This window comes from Scomber scombrus, chromosome 21 (genome assembly GCF_963691925.1).
Source record: "Scomber scombrus chromosome 21, fScoSco1.1, whole genome shotgun sequence".
In the NCBI taxonomy this organism is placed as follows: domain Eukaryota; kingdom Metazoa; phylum Chordata; class Actinopteri; order Scombriformes; family Scombridae; genus Scomber; species Scomber scombrus.
In genome coordinates this window covers 18,381,336-18,400,297 of record NC_084990.1, presented here as the reverse complement: position 1 = coordinate 18,400,297, position 18,962 = coordinate 18,381,336, and the positions used below count along the sequence as shown (strand labels likewise).

Here is an 18,962-nt window from a genome sequence, read left to right as displayed (position 1 = left end):
GTCAACGACTTCCAGCATAAATATGCCTTCTATTTCTATGTACAGGACATAAATGTCTTCTAGCATCCACTTTTCTGTTTCGTGGTCAGACTGATTTTTACTGCGCAAAAAAATGCATTGCTAGTTTCTCTATGTTGTTATTATACAGCTTCTTCAAGTACAACTTCTTTTACAATTCAGTGGAAAATAACCTATAGGTTGCATAAAACTTCTATGTCACCGCCTACTTCACAGCAAGTTGTTGGTATTAATATTTCTTTTTACATTTTTCTATATTACAATAAATTGATGGGGAAAAATGAAACGGGAAAAGAAAACACAATATTAGAATATAAACTCTGTTATTGCCATATGTGATACATTGTCATTTCAAATCAAAAACATTTAAATGTCGTTAAATTTTCTACAATAAAGATGGAAGCAATCATTGATCGATTCTTAAAAAGAGCATTAATGCATCTGTTCAGGTTTGACTTCTGGTTCTATTACATTTTATCATTTCGACAAAAGACACCAAATTAAAAAAAAACAAAAAACAAACAAACAGATAAAATCTCCAGAAAGTGACTTGTGAGATTAAGACAACTAGAATCTGAGGGAGCGAGAGCAGTCTGATACAGTCATTCTTCCACCCAAGCAATGAGACAGGAAACCAAACCACAGCTTTCAACACCTGCGTGGCTCCGTTTCCAATCCTACAATACTGCCAAAGATAGTCCTAACAGTGTGAGCCTCCTATGGAGTAAATCTGGACATAACAGTGATTAAACATGCTTCAAATATTCTCAGCAAAGACTATTTGAAGATCCCTTTATCAAAAAATGTTGTGGTTAAACTTCAAATATTCTAATTTGAGAAAACTTGAAGAGCCCTTTAAACTTATTTTACAAGAGAGAGTTGTGTTTTAGACGTTGCTCTGAAGCTGTTTATGTGCATGCAAAGGTGGATCTAGCACCTCGAATAACTAGAGCACACGGAGACTTTTGCCCAGCTCTGCACCGGAGGCTTGTGACTCAGCTTTAGGAGTGGAAAATGTACTCATATTCATTCAGGATGAGCTCCACTATCTGGTTCTGAAAGACCATGTGCATCGTGATGTTGGCTGAATCCGTCTCCGGCCGGAGGAGCGTCGGGCCAAATACGATTGCCACATTCTGCACGGTCATGCGATTGTCCTCTCCACATTCAATGAGCCTGTCAAACAAATAAAAAAAAGAAAAATGATGAGAGGAGTCAAAATACAGTGGTTATATTGTTTTTAATTTGTCTTTGATTCTGTAAAGCATCTTTGAGTTTTGTTAAAAGCGCTCTATAACATAAATGTATTATTATCATTATTATCATTATTTCACATATCTGATGTGGACGCAGTTAAAACTTAAAGTGGAAAAATATTTGCATTTTCTTGATTAGCGAAGCAAAGATGTGTATCAGTTGAGGGAGTCAATTTGTGGAGCATGCTTGAAAAAGAATTGAGAATGTGTAACACTACATATATTTAACAAAATATTTAAAAATCAGATTAATTAACAAATATAAAACTGAGGCATAAATAGTATTGATTATATGAACTTTGTGGTGGACTGCTCTATGTGTGGGAGCCGTAGTACTTGGAGACATATGACTGTTTGTAAACTAAAATAAACTGTCAATCAGTCGTTTGGTCTTTAAAATGTAAAAAGAAAAAGTCAATCACTGTTTCCCAAAGCCCAAGGTGCTGTCCCCAAATGTTTTCTTTTCTACTGACCAACAATCAACACAGATATATTCAGATTACTATCAAAGAGGACTAAAATAAACCACAAAGTATTCACATTTCAGAAGCTGGAACCAGAAAACTTGGAATTTCATTTCTTAAAAAAATGACTCAACGACCAATTGTTCGATTACTAAAATAGTTGGTGATTCACAAATTGACTAATCGGTGCAGCTCTAAAGGAGAGTATGTGTGTGGAGCATGCAGATGTTAGACGTTAAAAACATTGAAGTATACCGTCTTAAATGCCCAAAAAGGAGTTCCATGGTATCATGATTTGAAGGAGGAAGTGTTCTGACCAGTTCTTTAACACAAGACACTTTCATATTGTAATCAGGATTTCCTAAAAAAACAGGAAAAAAGATATAAATATAATCAACATCAACTGCACAAAAATGTGTCTTTAAAACTTGTGATGAATCTGAACAACTGAAAAATCTTCTTACTGATGGCTGAGACGAATTTATTAAAGTGGCTGTATGGGAAAAGAGGCTCAGGAAGCTCTCGGAAAAACAACTTCAGCGCCCCAGTGATGACATGAACGTCTTCCCACTGGCCGTCCTCGAGGTCCAGTTCCTCTGTATTAAAAAAAAGTTGCACAGCTCATTAACGCACAGAAGAGGGCGCTGCTGTCTGCAGAGAGATGCTGCAGAGAGTCCTTGCGTGTGCTATAAAACCTGCACTGTCAATGGGTGTTTGTGTGATTCAGTGTAACAAATGTAGACTGATGGAGTTTACCGTGATCTGCCTTGAAGCGTAACTTCTGAATGACAGCGAGGTTCCCGCTAACTCTGTAGAGTCCATCAATGTCTAAACCTGTAAATCAACAACACAACAGCACCGGTCAGTCAGTCAGTCAGCTGCTACACTGCACACAACAAAAAGACTTGTGTGTCTACGATTCAGACATTATTATAAATGAAGTGGATTACCTCTCTTTTCCACCGCTTTGATACATTTCTCAACAAAACCAGGAACTGTGGTCCTCTCCTGCGTACACAGTGTGGCCAGATGGCAACCAAACACATTGTCTGCAGGGGAATACAATATTATTATTATTATTATTATTAATAGTTGTAGTAGTTAGTAGTAATGGTAGTAGCTTACGTAGCAGTGCTTTCATCCCATCAAAGATTTTAATTCTGAACATATTAATAGTATTTGTCACACTAAGACATTTCAAGATTACATACACACACTAAGCACTGTATTAGGAACACCTGTGCAATGTAATGCAATCCAATACAGCTCTGCTATAAATTCTACTTTCCCGTTTACACATTTTCAGTTTTTGCTGACATTGTCAATATTATATATTATTATTTTGTCCACCCCATTAACTTAAATGCAGAGTGCAAAATAAGAGGAACACCTTTCAATATGATTTACTGTCCACCACCACCATACCCACAACAATCTCAATAATAAACATAAAGTAGAATTATCACCTTTCCGACAATGTCAACAAAAACTGAAAATGTATGAGCTTTGTAAAAGTAGAATTTATGGCAGAGCTGTTGTATAGGATTGAATAATAAAGCCCTCGGTGATGCTGTGTTACAGGAATACAGGAAAACAATACAGGAAAAGTTTGGACATGCTTGCTTATTCAAGGGAATGAGAAGGTGTGAACATATAGAACATAAACTCCATTTGCTACAGACAGGAAAAACTCAGGAAAGAAATACTCTCCCTGGTGTCCTGGGAAAAAATGACTACAGTAATTTCATATTATAATTCAATAAGACTTAATAAGAGTGATTTGATCCTTCTCTGTCAGACAGACTTTTAGCTGACAAATCACACGTAAAGCTAAATTCACCTTAGCGAATCTGGACCATCCTCCTTTAACATCAAAAATAAAGTGCAACAAGTTCAATTGTTCATTTATCTCATGGGTTTTTTAAAAAATTGTAATACACAATAACTGCATCTTGGCTCTTGATTCCCATCAAATATGTACTTAATCTTAATGTAGGAGTTATGTAATATTGTGTTATGTAAACAAAATAGCTTAAAACAGGTTTTGAGATACCTGTGTAAACATTAGTTCGGCATATTCTTATTCCATTGCTATCAGTCTTCTTGTGTTCAGGTATTTAGAGTAGAGTGTTTGTTTTATTCCCTCTCACAAAGTCCTGCTCTTATTATTGCAGTTTTATTTTCTTTAACTATCAACCTTTGTACGGTATTATCATCCGTCTTATGTTTTTATTGCATTTATGGTTTATCTTTTTTTTTAAGGCTGCCTTCCCGCAACTTAATTTGTGGGACAATAAAGATCTGAAATAATTCACCTGAAGTGTGCAGTGGAAAATCCTGAACAGTTTGGTTGTAGATGCAAATGAGTATTTAACCACAAATGTTAATTCATTGTTTGGTAGGGGGAAAGTTAAAGGTTGATTCTCCCTCTGGAACTTTTCCATTAACTGCCATTCAAATCAGCCACAGCTCTGAAATAACTACATTACTGTTTGTTACTGTCAGAAACTACCTCGGATGTAACCCTTCTCCTTGACGGACTGAAGCGTCGGGCGTTTCATGAGGAACTTCATCAGCTTGGTTCGGACCCTCTTCTGGTCCGAGTCTCCCGCAGAGCTGGATGAGTGTGTGACAGGCTTGGAGGCTAAAAAGAAAACAAAGTCAGACATTTCAAAACTATTGTAATTATAGCTCTCAAATAGGCCTGGATACATCTAACTGGGTCAAAAATAATGATGTAATATATGTCACAGTTAATTTAGACACAGCTTGCTTTAATAGCAGTAGAAAAATGTAGTTTGTTCTATTACTTTACCTCTTCTCTTGTCAAAGCTGCCTCCCGCTGCCTTCTCCTCTCGCTCTGTGTGTACGATCTTCTCATATAAATCGTTTTCCTCCTCCCCTGAATGATGGTCCTGGTACTCCTGACAAACACAGACACAGAAAATGACAATAATGAATTTTAAACCTTAATTTAACTGCCTTCTTTTTTTGGTAGTTTGCGCATAGAAAGTTAAGATTGAATTCAGTAACTTGAGTTGCACTGCAAGTAATCATTTGTCATCGATTTTTGCATGTACTGTCTCGGTCCTTATTTCTCTTATGATGGCAGTGAAATCTACCAGTGCATTAGGAATATTTTCAACTTATTTTCTAAAATCTAATCATCAATCAATCTACTCATAACTTTTGATTCAAGTGCAACAACTTGCTTATTTTTTCTTCTTGTTTCAAGACACAGGTGATAGAGTTAAGAGAACTCTTGAAATAAGTTGATTTCTATTAGGGACAGGTAGAAATATGTTTACTTTACTGGCAGATTCTTTTAAATGAGTAGTTTAACATTATGGGAAACACACTTCTTACAGCAAGTTAGATGGAAATATTGATCAATCATCTCATCTCACTTTTAGCAATCAAGTAATAGTATTTCCCAAAAAATGATTTATTCAAGCAAACCAGGTCTTTACAGACAGCTTTCCTGTGTAATGCGGATAATTTTAATTATTATCAATTATGGACGATGGAAGGACTTACCAGCTGTCGTATGGTGTCCATTAAGACTTTGTGCCAGTCAGTGATGATGCTTTCTGTATCATACTGAATCAGAAACTCAACACCGTTTCTGCCTTTTAACTGAAACAGAGAAAATGACATATTGAAGAGGACACAATTTATGGAAATGTTTTGGGAAACAATAATTACACCACTCACAAATCACGTTTAGATCATTCACTGAAAATGTTAACCTTAACTTTATTTGAATTTTGGATGTAAATGCATGAGATCACGATTCAGTGGAGAAGTTTCTTAAATGGAGCCAACAGTGCTAAAAATATAAGCACACATGTTTTCTGCTCAGGATAAAAACACATTGTTTTAAAGTTCAATGTCAACAAACAAACACACCTCTATAACATTCTTTTTGCTGGATTTGTCCTTCGAGGCCCAGCCAATCGACGCTCCTCGCAGTTCCACCGTGACCTCCGGAACAATCTGATTGGTCTTGTTCTGCGACGGAGGAAAACACAGCTGTTTAAGAAAACTGACGGCGCCGCATTCCCAGAAACAAAAGCTCTGACTGTCCCTGTCGGCTCGTGACCCGAGGGCTTTTCTGTGCGCTGTCACTCATCATAGATGTGACACACCAGCCAGCATCATGCTACAGGTTAATGTTTCACTTCCCTTCACAGGTACGAAATATGAAACTGAAGTGTAAACTATATAAAGAAAGTTTTTTGGCAAATTTAATGAAACTTGGAGACAAAAACAGCAAAATAAAAGTCAGTTAACTCTATTTATAACATCCTACCCATTTAAAAACGTTCTCGGAAATGCTCAAAAAAGCAACCTGAGCAGGAGCGCCGCATTCGAGTGTCAGAGCTTCTTATTAACACAGGATGAGCACTTTCCTCTCACACACACAATGATGCAAATGTGTTCTTAATATTGACTGAAGTGTTCATCGTACCGAGGCCCCTGTTACTGCAGACTTTGGGTCTTTGTGGAACGTCAGCACTCCTCCATGAAGAACCGTCCATGTCTGGGTCCAGTTTTTCCTGTAACAGAGGAAATAAACATCACTTACACAAAACAAAGCAACAGAGAGCTTTCGGGCTTGATGACACATCCAAACACACCCAAACAATTTAAACATGAGTGTGTCATACCAAAGTAAAAGGTAGGTAAAAACTTTAGCGGTGGTTTTGGCTTACCTTACTTTTTTGCCATTCTCACACACTTTAGTTTTGTTGAGAATTCCAGCTTTCTCTAAGTTATGGACCTGAAATTGGAAAAGATAACAACATTTTTACTTAATTTGTAAATTATTTGTAATTGTTAGACATGCAAGAAAAGGCAAGTTTCTGTTCATGATGATATGAGTGGCAAATGTCCTGGTTACAACACAGAAAACAAAAAATTCATGCTCATGTTCAACAGCATTAACAGCCAAACTTCTCTAGAATATGTTGTACACAATTATCATTTCCTTAAATGAATCTCATGCTTTAAAATCAACTGTACTTAATGTGAGAGACAGGAAATGCAGGTATGGGGGGGCTGACATGAAACAAAGGTTGTGCTCTAACCGGGGATGCTGTGATACATGTCATTGTCTAAAACCCCGAAGGAAGGAAGTGAAATTATTTTTGATTATGTGTTGAATTGTGACAGGAGGTGATGTCGTTCATTGGAGGAATACTTCATCACTTCAGCCTGTTCTGTGTATGGCTCAAATGAAAGATTATTTTACCAGATACATCGATTCATAATTTGATGAATAAAATGTCAAAAATGACCATCAGAATTTCCCACAGCCCAAGGCGACGTCTTCAAATTTCTTCAAAAGATGGACAGGTTACTATCACGTAAGACAAAGAAACGCAGCAAATCCTCACAGTTGAGAAGCTTTGGAGATGCATATTTTTGGGCTGTAACCGAATAGAAATGCAGATTGGAGAATATAAAAACAGATGTTTAATAATGAGAGTGTTCATGACTGTTGCAAAGCAGTAAATTAGAGATTTTTTTGTGGTTTTAAACAATATTAATGGTGTAATAATAATAGTTTTCCTATGATCTTTGCTGCTGTTTTTGGTCATTTGATGTAAATGTATCAGAAATCTGTAGTGAAGTGCATGACATATTAACACCTGAGCATGACTGCAAACCCCAAATGCTTTAGATGCCATAGCTGACAATGTGAATATATACAGAGGGTTTATCGGGCTGATAGTTTGGTTGTAAGATGTATCCCAGCAGTGGAAATCCATCACACATAAATCCAATATGGGATGATTTAAATGAACATATTTTAATGCAGGGAATGACACATGTCTGTTCACGTGCAACAGATGTTCCTTAAGTGACCGAAAAATCACACCTTTTGCCCATCATAGATAGACGCTGCTATCTATGGATCAAGCTCAGGTGAGCTGGGTCAAGCTAACAACCCACATTATAGCGCAGCCACCTCGAGGTCAGATAATAGGGGTTTCTCCAGGCTCTAAACCCAAAAGCCTTGGAAGAGAGACACAGAACACCATTCAGATATGTGAGCTGGTCACATTACTTAATGGATAACTAACTCATTTTTTTCAGTCTCGAGCTAATACAGAGTAACAAGTATCAGCAGACCAGACTTCACTGGACTGGAAAAGTTCCACTCACATTATGCTGCGTCTCTGGAGAGTTTCCTGTACTGGAGCTGTCGCTGCTGTAGTCTGATGTGTTCCTCCGGTGAGTCGGGACGAACCTCTGAACGACGGGGAGAACAGATGATGGAGATATTAGGATTCATAAATCATAAAACATGAGAGCAGAACAACATAGAAATGATGGTACTGTGTTAAAAGTTAGTCTAAGATTTAATTGATTGTGTTTGTGTGCCATACAAAAGGGTGTAGGGTTCTCGACATACATTTTGTGTAACTGGTCTGGTAGAGTTTTCATGGTTTGGGTTAGGCCCCTGAGTTCAAATCGAGGGAAACTTTAATGCTACAGTATACAATGACATTTAGACAATAGTGTGCTTTCAGTGTTGCAGCAACAGTTTGGGAAAGACCTTTTCCTGTTTCGACATGACAATGCCCTCATGCACAAAGCAAAGTCCATGAAGAAATGGCTTTCCTTTCTGATTGACCTGCAACTCTGTCTATTACTTTGGGATGAACTGGAACATCAACTGTGAGCCAGGCCTTATCGACCAACATCAGTGTCTGACCTCACTAATGCTTTTGTGTCCGAATTAGAGTAAATCCCTGCAGCTAGGTTCCCAAAATCTAGTGGAAAGTCTTCCTGGATACAGGAGGCTGTTATAGCAGCGGGTTAATCCCCATGATTTTGGTATGACAGTCACATTTGAATGGCGATGTTTATGCATCTACATACTGTAAGCCATGGGGTGTATTTGCATTTTAAAGCAGCCAAACTTAAACCACAAATAGGGATTAAAGACACAAGAGATACAATTGTTAAATCTGGGAGAAAGAAACAAACAAATGCTTAAATTCTACCACTGCTGTGCCCTTGAACAAAGTGTTAGATCCCCAACTGCTACAGCCAAGTTGCTACTGGGAAAAGTAAAAGCTCTCAAGGCCAATTCATACTCTCCCTGAGGGTCTGCATGGCCGTGAGGCTCTGTGTTGGTCCACATGAAATGATTAAATGAGTCCATTTTCACAAGGGTGTGTGCAGCCCCCCTGCTGACGTCTGCGTGCAGCCCAAAATGTGTGACCATGAGAACTGTGCACATAGCTAGCACGTCAACTGCGCATGAGCCAGAAAAGCAACCAGGAATGCCTGTGTACTATATGTATGTACTGCATTTCTATTCTCATTATGCTATCACTTTTCTTTTTGTTCAGCAACATACAGAAACTTCTCTGCTGCATTCAGCCTCCTTTGTAAAACATTAAAAGGTGTGTTGAGGTGGGCTTCTTTTTTATAGTGCCAGTGAGACAACGAAATACAATCTATACTCGCAGAATGGATTTAACAACAAGTTATCACTCTGCAACCCTTTTTACAGTTCTAGGATACGTGTGGAACATGTCTGTGTCCATGGACCTCCAAAAAAGTATGTATGGAACTGCATGCATGTTTGCAACACCACAGCTGTCTGCAGATGTGGAACATGGAAAGCCTGAATTGGCCTTAAAGGTTTATTATTTATATACTTATTGGCTGAAGTGAGCTGGAGCAATCTACAATGTGCTGGCAACTTCAATAAATAAATATGATGGGCAGTTTCATGCATAACAATATCAAGCAAAGTCATTTTTCGTCATTAATCCCTTCCTCCCTTGGTCTGTCTGCTCCTGCTGTCCATGTGGGCAGGGGGGTGATTTTAGCTCTGCCACACTGGTCTAGCTGCTAGTATAAGGAGTATGAAGTGCCCTTAAATTGGGATGAGTATTTCCCAATTAGTACGTACATTATTAATGTTAATGTGATAATTATGCAATTTCAAGCTTGCATAAGTAATGTCATTAATTTTAGCATTGTTTTTATGCCAGTGGACATGTACATGATAAGTCATTGAAATTATCTGGTTAATTCAAATGCAGCACAGCCCACAACCACAGCAGGAAATACTGTAGGTGCTTGTAAGCAGGTCAACTGATCCTATAGCCTGTCCACAAAGGAAACAAGTACCCTGGAGCTCACAGTACATCACAGTCATTTTGAGATGAGTCATTTTTTCCCCACAGCCCCACTACACCAGATATTAGGGTTCTCACACCTGTCAAACCATACGTTAACCTCTCCTTATTTGTATCCAGCAACCCTTAAGTGTTTGTGTAAGAATGTAGCCCTCCCTCTCCCTCCCTCCCTCCCTCTGTAGCTCTGTCCCAGAGATGTTACTGTAAATAAGAATGCACTACAGTCAATTTGCCATGCTAAATACGGGTTAAAAACCTAGGAGTGTCAGTTGTTAAACATGGACACAAACTTACTGCTTTATCCTGACTAAGACTTTCTGTTTAAGCCTGCTGACACACCCTGCATGTATCCTCTGTGTGATACAGCACGTCGTACGTACAGGTCTGGGTGTGTGTGTGTGCGTGTGTACCCCTTCATCCTGGGCTGAGCTGAACTGTGCAGGTCCCATGGTGTGTCTCCAGTTCTTGATGACTGACACATTGTCTGCTTCAACACCATTCTCCAACCTGGAGTAGCTAGGACCTACAGGGGCCTACAGGGACCAAAACACAGTTTAGGTTAGGTTAATTTAAATACTAACAGTTTCAATGTTGAGTAGCAGTAAGAAGTAAAATACAAACACGTTTTTACTACAAACAAAGACCACACATTCAGCAAAAGAGAGGCAGGAAAATCCCAAGTGTGATAAACATCTAATGCAGTGAAAGACATTCACCTCAGGCAGGGTCCACTGGGACCTGGAGCCGTCTCTTAAGTAGTAGTAGGTCTGCCCCCGATCATCCACTGACTTGATCCACTGTTACATAATGGAAATGTAAAGATGTTACAACAGCACAGATGTTTCACAAAAAAAGAAACTGAAAGTATTTTTACTGCTTTGGTTTCCTTAAGAGGAAATGACTACAATGCACTGTAGCTTATAAACCATGAATAGCATAAAAAGCTTACACAAATTGTTCTGCACAGTATCATTATAGTCTGTATATGATAGCATAGGATTGTATGTAGTTAGGATTTGCTGCTAGGTAGCATATGACTACAGCTTGTTACAACTAAAACAGTGACTGAAAGGAAGAAGATTCTCCAAAGTGGCCGAAACGGTGGAGGGTCTGGACGCAACGAAAAAAATTACTCTGAGAAATGTTGCCATTTCCAGGAATTTGATTCCCTCTTGACAATTTTCCTCAAAAGCCACATAGCATCATGGTTGTTTGAGGTCTGGCTTACTCAGGCAAGAAATTATTACACTTGTTTTTCTCCCTGTATGAATGTGAAACAATGTTTGACATTGTCAAGGTGTCAGTACGCTTTAAACAAAGTGATTTTCTCACTGTCAAGTCTTTCCAACACTGTAATAAAGGGACTGTGTCCAACACTTTGTCTAACTTTCCGAAACCAACAATCTGACAATGATACCCACTTCAGGCAGCAATAAGCCAGGTGAGTCAAGGTGATAAAGTATCTATTTGAGACGATTCATCATGTTTCGCTCCTCCACCCTGCCTGTTTCAAGCATACTACAGCTTTTTTTTAATCATACAGACTAAAAGTTTCTGTGATCAAACATTGTGCTAGCCGTGCTGGGAATATCTCTTCATGTCAGTCTCTATAGTAAGTCTGAAGCACATTAAACCAACCAAATTATTTTAGATCAAATGAAAGCTATAACAACTATATATAACAACTTTTGTGGACTTAAATTTCATCTCCCTCCATATCTTCTGTTATCAGTCAAGCCTCCCATTTACCTCATCTGGAGAGTGTTCGTTGGTGAACACCCAGGTCCCATTAGGTTCCACAATGAGGGTCCAACCGGCCGGGGTACTGCGGTCCAGGTTGGCCCTGGGGATGACGGTCCGGCTCACATGGCTGAGGGTGTATTCCTTTGGGAGGGTTGGAGGGCCCGTGGCATAAGGCTCCTCAAAGACATCTGGTGGATCAGCAGCAGGGTAATCCTCTGGGGGGTAGTCCTCCTCAGGAAGAGGAGGCTGGGGATGATTTTAAAAAACAGTGTGGACATTAAAACACAAATACAATTAATTGACTCACAAGCTTTTTAGGCCTTTGTAGTCAAGTAAAGCCTATTCACAACTGGTTGTCACAGACTGCACTATGTCTGTGAGCTGAGACCAGTCCAACCAAAAAGTTATGGTTTCTTCTCAGATTGTTTGATTTGAATAGTTTTTCAAGAGCTAAAGAGGAAAAACTCTTGTATCTCACAAGAAAAAGCCAGGATTTGACAAAAGTCTCAAAAACTTATCACAATTTTGCATAGTATAAATATTTTTTTTGTCTTATCTTGTTAAAAGGAATAGTTTGACATTGTAGAAATGCTCTTATTTGCTTTATTGCAGAGAGTTAGGTGAGAATATTGAAACCACTCTTACCATTTGCATGGTATCAATCTTCTCTTCTGACTATGCACACATCCCAAAATGTCAAACTTTACTTTCACTACCTCCTGGTTGAGAACCAGTCCAGCAATCGTAGATACCAACACTGGTCTTAGCCTCAATGTATTTTTTTGTGTTTAACTCTTGCTACATCTCACATCAGCTGAATCTTTTCCCACTGTGACCCTGATTCAGAGCTCAATGACTTTTCCACGACTTTGATAAATAAGCCACAGCATTTGCATGGCCTCAAAGAATTATTCATTCTTGACCCATTAATGTTGTTTTCCCAGCTCAAAAAACTCATTCAGAGGCAAAAAAGAGGTCATGTGTTCCTTATATTATGAAAATCAGCTGAAAGCCATCTAGTGCAATAAAGGTATGGAATAATTTACACTCAAATATTTCCATAAAGCGAAGCGTTATGGACGTTCGCAAATATTTCTTGAATCCAGAGACTGTGGTTGTCTGGAATACTAAAATTAATCAAAAAATGAGGACAAATGTCTCGTCTTTGAAAGTTAGGGACACCACTGAGGACATTCTGCACTGTTGCTGTGGGCTTTCCTAATGAAAATGAGTCCGTCAGTTATGTAGGTGCAGGAGATTTAATTCCAATAAAAGCAAGACTGTATTTACAGCTTTCCCCTGGGCGAAGCTAAAACAGGAGACAGAGTGAGTCTAAGTAGAACAGCCAGACTGTCCTTACCGGCCCGTGCTCATGAAACCTGTGCACACTCATAGGCTCCATCAGAGGGGGATATGGGCTCAGCTGCTCCGGAGGCTCCCAAGACGTCTCCCCAGACATCGTATTGTAGAAGTAGGGACGACCACTGGTCTCATCCACCAACTGCTCCCAATCTGAGGTCAACGCAGGGGGAGAGGCGGGGGGTTGTGATAGGGCAGGAGAGAGAGGGGGTGAGGGGGAACAAGGCTCCTCTGCAAACAGCTCAGGTTCTGTGGGGAAGTCTAGAAAGGGTTTCTCCCAGGTGGTGCGTCCTGTTGGGGGGTGATAGTAGTATTCCTGTCCGCTTTCCTCGTCAATGTGCACCTCCCATCCCTCTGTGTCAAGGTAGGAATCAGGGAAGGACGAGGGAGCCGAGGGAGGAGACTCGGAGATGCTTTGGCGAAGCTGTGCTACATTGGCATAGACGGGTGACGGCAGAGTTTCATTATTCACCTGTGGAAAGATTTTTAAAAAAGGCAGATATAGGAACTCAGGTACATCCACAGGTGTTTTTACAGTATAAGAACTAAAGCTAATGTAGAAACTCTGTGTGTGTGTGTGTGTGTGTGTGTGTGTGTGTGTGTGTGTGTGTGTGTGTGTGTGTGTGTGTGTGTGTGTGTGTGTGTGTGTGTGTGTGTGTGTGTGTGTGTGTGTGTGTGTGTGTGTGTGTTTTGCAAAAACCAATGATGGAAGGTAAGTACTGTGCTTAAGTACAATTTTGAGACACTTGACTTTCTTTGAGTATTCACAATACATTCACATACTTCCACTCTGCTACATTTCAGAGATATAAATTGTAATTTTTAGTTCACTACATTTATTTTACAGCTACACTTTCTACTTTTCAGATCAACATTTTAAACATAAAATGATAATTTTATAAAATATACATTGCTATAATTAGACTACCAAACAATATAACTTGTTAAAATTAGCTCTACCTTGACGACATTAAAGGAGACACATCATGAACATTTCAGTTTTCAATATTTGTATTCTGGGGCCCTACAGGAAGACCTTTGCAATGGTTTTCAGTTTCAGTTTCAGTAAAAAAATCTTTATTTATCTTATACTGGATCTTTATGCAGCCCCTCAGTGCAGCCTCTGTATGAAACAGGCTGTTTTAGCTTCTGTCTCTTTAAGGCCCCCCTCCTGATGAGCCCACTCTGTCCTGAGTGACTCTGCACACTACCTTAACAAACAGCAGTAGTAGGATTTCACTTCTTTTTCTCGTTCTTTACTTAAAATGTCAACTTCTCAAACACATCTGCACGTGTTTGATCCAGATAACGTTTTGAAATATGCAAGTGGACAACACAATCAGCCCTCTGATTGATGGGGAAGTTGAGGCAACTTTGCAAACAAGCATTCAGAGCTTTTGACTTGCACACGTTCACCTCATATTTTGGATTGTTATCATGTTTAACATTGATGTCAGACATCATAACAGTATACAAATGAGAAAAGTCACAATGTTAATTGTGTCAATGAATCAATATGATTCATATGACACATATGATTCATGCAGAATATTCCAATAATAAACATGAAATAAATATAATATTCTAAATGGGAGCATTTTGTATAATGAATACTTTTGAAAGTTAAAGTTAATTCTTCTGCCAAAACTGTCATTTTACTTGAGGAAGATTTTGAATGCAGGACCTTTACTTGTAACTAAGTATATATCATTGTATTATTGCTACTTTTACTGACTTTAGTACTTCTTCCATCACCGGTAAAGACAAGACATGTTACAGTCTTGTTACTTTGAAGTATTTTTACACAGCATTTCACTGTCAAGCAGTAGGGTACAGCCCACTGATCTTGCTATAGCTCTTAAGTCAGTCTTCCGCATCTTACAGAGCACAGGAAGCAGCTCACAGCTAAAAAAACAGACACCACATTAGTGTTCCTCTCACAATAATAATCACAATATAGGTGTAGTCTCATTTTATTAAGCACAAAAGTGCTTAGATGTATGCCAAAGCAGACTATCATATGGTGATCTGTGTTAAATAAAGATAGCTATGATGATTGTCAGATCTTTTTTTTTTTAAAGTATAACCACAGGTTGGCTGCAGAGGATGCAAAACTAGGTTAAACTTTACCTAGAGCCTTAATGCATTGTCTTTTTCTTTTGTTGCCCCAAAAACTACAAATTGCATTTCAGTTTTTGTCTGTCAGGAAGCTTTTGAAACCTCCATGTCATGTTGCTTTCATGAAAAGAGGTCTACGTCATTGCTGCATGGTAGGGACATGACATGCAAATAGTCTCAGAGCTTCACAACTAATTTGTTTAAAGAACACCAATGAGAGTGAGACCGAGTGTGATGAAAAGCTTCCTCTGTCTTCCATACTCATGCAACTGCGATGCCATGCTTAAGTGTCACAATTACTCTTCAAATGACCCCCAACCCCAGAAAAACAATGTCATCTATCCTAAATTTAGTCTCCTCTCACCTGCGTTTTACTGAGATGATTATTCCTCACCGTGAGACTCCCGGGATTTATCGCCTTGCTGGGCCTTTCATGCTCGGTCATGATGGCACAAATACAAAGAGAGGCTTGCTGTCTTTTTCACACTACGCTCAAACTACCTCTCGTCTCTAAGATAGCCTCATGGTCTATATTTACCAGGACCTCAGGCCCGTGTATGTGTCTGCGCTGCATCTGTTTATCACACTGCTAAATGCGTAGGACCCACGTGATTAAGGTGAACGAACAACATATAATGTAATCAGCTGTTATAATGAGATGATTTCAAATGATGGACTTACTGTTTGTTTTTGTGTTTTTTTGTCCATGCAATGTTATCACTTTGCTGACTTTGTTTCATTATTGATCACAATATAAATAAGAGCCAATCAATGCGGACTGCTGACCCTGAAACAGATTGATTCCAAACAACACACCACGACTAAACTACACTGCAGAGACAGACAGAGGAAATGAAAAAGCTTCATCATTGATCTGTAAAATAACTACGCTGGAATGCCCCCATCCTTTGGACCAAAGCCACTGAAACTCAACCACATGCAACAAAAGGAAAAGTGCATGTTTTGTAAACGGCTTGGGGGTTACAAACGTACAAATAGATACATATCAACACACTGTATGCTGTAACAGTGTGATAGATAGTCATCACTGTGAAGGGAATACCACCAAGTGCTAGCATGCAAATATCTCACTCCAATGCAGTGGTGGAAAGTACACTTACTCAAGTACTGCACTTAAGAATTGCAGGTACTTGAACTACTTTCCCCTCCCCCCATGTTATGTTACTTTATATTGCAGCTAGACATTTATTTGGCAGCTGGTTACTCTCTTAATAAAAAGATTTTACAATAATCTTATAAAAAACAATACTTTCTTTAAGATGAATCTACTTTCCCACCCTTTTTTGGCTCATGGCGTCTTACAAAAAGATGTCTATGAGTTGCTCCACAGTTCCACCAAAGAGACATTTCCTCTTTAAACTTCTATCATGGTTTCCTTTAAACAACTGTTCCAATAAAGGCTCCACAATAGAGACATAGAGACATAGAGAAAGCAAAGCTCATAGAAGAAACCTTTCCCAGTATTCCTTTGCTTTTTACTTTTTCCTATGCCATGAGCTATAATATGACCCTTACCCTAACACCTAACTCTGTATACATAACAGTAAAATGTTGTTTCTACATTGATGCATCAGTATTAACAATTGAATAATGTCATGTGTAAATATACACACAGCTGATAAAGCTCTGATAATACTTCTCTACTTCTATTTACATTGGATTCAGAATGCCAGATGTTTGCCTGCAATGGAGTATATTTACAGTATGCTTATGTGTTGGTACTTTTACTTACGTTGAGGATCTGATTACTTCTTCTGACACTGACACTATGCCCTAGTCTCTTCAGTGAATGAGTGAAAACTGTTAACTTTCTTCCACAAAGTCCAAATGACAGAAAACATGACAAAACTGAGAGAGAGGAGGAACATTTTGTTTACTCCTAATTAAAAGAACCATATGAAAATATTCAGTTGGTATTTTGAGGCGGTTCAAGGGTGTGTATCAGTGTGTTGTTTCACATAATAACACTAGCAAGCGTTTGCGTCACAATTACTGACTGAAACACTCATACGGCAGATGTGAATGTCAACCAATGAAACTGTCAAATTCAAATCTAAAACCACGAACCCAAGTCCCAGATTACACCAAAGCCATTTTAAAATGTAAAAAACACACTAAAATGGTTCTCCAACATCCAAATTAAAAAAGGTACACATCAAAACAGACATCCAAAAAAGGCTTGGCTTTTGAGCAACAACTATGAGCTCTGCTCTGTCACCACCGGTACAGGAAAGAAAACAAGTGAAGAGGTGACATTTGTTTTGCGCAAAGCAGGAAGCGTGAACGTTATCAAAACATGGCAACACATGCTGGCCACAGAGATTTGAGCGCCTATAACATTTAAATTTGTAGCAATAAAATCTGCTCTGATGTCACTGTGGTCACCTACCTGACGGTCCACCAGCAGAGTCATGCCCCGCTTGGGCCGGTGACTTGTCCAAGTCCTGGAGTACATATCCACCATGTTTATACGGTTTTATTTAGCAGAGCCATATATCCAAAGGAACAAATGGACAGCGAACTATGCGACTGAGGCGTGCGACCACATTCAATTAACTTGTGATGGGAGAGAGAGCGAGGCAAACGCACATTAGTGAACACACCCTCACGCACACATCCTCCTCTCGCAGCAGCTGTGACAGTTGCAGCTCAGGCAGAAAGGAGAACTGTAAGCTCTGTTACAATAGCAGCAGGAAGGGACTGTGTGAGGGTGAGATGTGTGAGTGTGTGTGCGCGTGTGTGTGTTTGTGTGTGTGTGGGTGGCTGCATTTGTGTGTGCGTATGCATGAATTCCTGTGCACAGGATAGGGGGGTAGAGGGTAACTGTCTGTGAGTGGTAAGAGCCAAAAACAGAAAGAGACAATGAAAACAAGACAGAGAAGAGGGTTAGATAGAGGGAAAACATTGCAGGTCAGTTCAACCTACTTCCTGTCTGTGTGCTCTTTTGATAAAAAAGGAAACGTTGGCATGGAAACCACATTTCTTTTAAAGAGCACATGCATTTTTATTTAGATATATACTCATAAGAAGAAATAAAACATGTTACGGAACAAGACACTTACTAAAAACGTGTTTCACATGTTTTCATTTACATGTGAAGCCGCTTCCCTAAACGGTGCAGCGTTCAGTCCTGTGCTAGTAGGTCACTCAGCCAATAATGGGGTGGGAAGGGAAGCAATAATTTCCCGCAATGATATGGCAGAGTTGCTTTTTCACAAGCTACACTTGATGAGACAAGTTGTTCAGACAGCACAGTGCATGAGGCCGAATGCTTAAATCAGGAAGTCTGGTTCAGGGGCCAATTGTTCAGTCATCACCTGCTTCAACAAGGGAAAACATTAGCCAGTAAGTAATAGAGGTTTCAGGGTGAGCGTTGATCTAAAATTAGATTTGAGGCAAGTGGGGTGACGGGTGTGTTTATATTGCTGCATACTACAGTTTGTCAATTGCTCCCAAAGCTCCAGTGTGTATCATGACTGTGATGAATCAATGCTTCCTGGAACATCCAAAACATTTTTCCATGCTGCCTGGACAGAAAATAGTTTGCCATTCAAATGAGCTAAAGAAAAGCCTTGAAATGATTACACTGTTATGTCTATTTTTTTTTATTCTGCTGAAAGTTCTCATTCACATGTGGAAAAACAGTTTGCATTTGGCCTGTTTTACTTGAAATATGCAAATTAATATCTTTCAACAACTGCATGTAGACAGTGTACAGTGTTTTTCAGCGTGATCTGGGGTGAAAATCCTTAAGCACAGAACAGATCAACTCTCTGCCCTCAGCTATGCATGAAGCAGCAATCTGCTTGATTACTTAA

General features: G+C 39.2%; 1 protein-coding gene across 1 annotated transcript; it reads right to left on the bottom strand.

Moving 5' to 3' along the window:
* arhgap27 (Rho GTPase activating protein 27) lies at window positions 1-17,760 on the bottom strand. Its single transcript, XM_062442550.1, has 17 exons — window positions 17,534-17,760; window positions 13,007-13,477; window positions 11,653-11,892; window positions 10,620-10,700; window positions 10,314-10,436; window positions 7,910-7,996; window positions 6,454-6,521; window positions 6,210-6,297; window positions 5,648-5,749; window positions 5,276-5,374; window positions 4,554-4,662; window positions 4,251-4,382; window positions 2,689-2,787; window positions 2,495-2,572; window positions 2,203-2,334; window positions 1,994-2,099; window positions 1-1,194 (listed from the first exon to the last, which is right to left on the bottom strand). The coding sequence occupies exons 1-17, from the start codon at window positions 17,606-17,608 to the stop codon at window positions 1,020-1,022; spliced, it is 2,265 nt and encodes a 754-aa protein (XP_062298534.1). The 5' UTR covers window positions 17,609-17,760; the 3' UTR covers window positions 1-1,019.
* Between the last annotated feature and the right edge of the window lie 1,202 nt (window positions 17,761-18,962).

Bases quoted from the DNA above. Each gene is read 5' to 3' on its own strand.
- arhgap27 (XM_062442550.1), bottom strand. From the start codon at position 17,608: ATGGTGGATATGTACTCCAGGACTTGGACAAGTCACCGGCCCAAGCGG. The intron at 4,383-4,553 runs GTAAAGTAATAG...TTTTCTTTTTAG, and splicing joins CAGCTTTGACAAGAGAAGAG to CCTCCAAGCCTGTCACACAC. The intron at 2,100-2,202 runs GTAAGAAGATTT...CTGTTTTTTTAG, and splicing joins TAAATTCGTCTCAGCCATCA to GAAATCCTGATTACAATATG.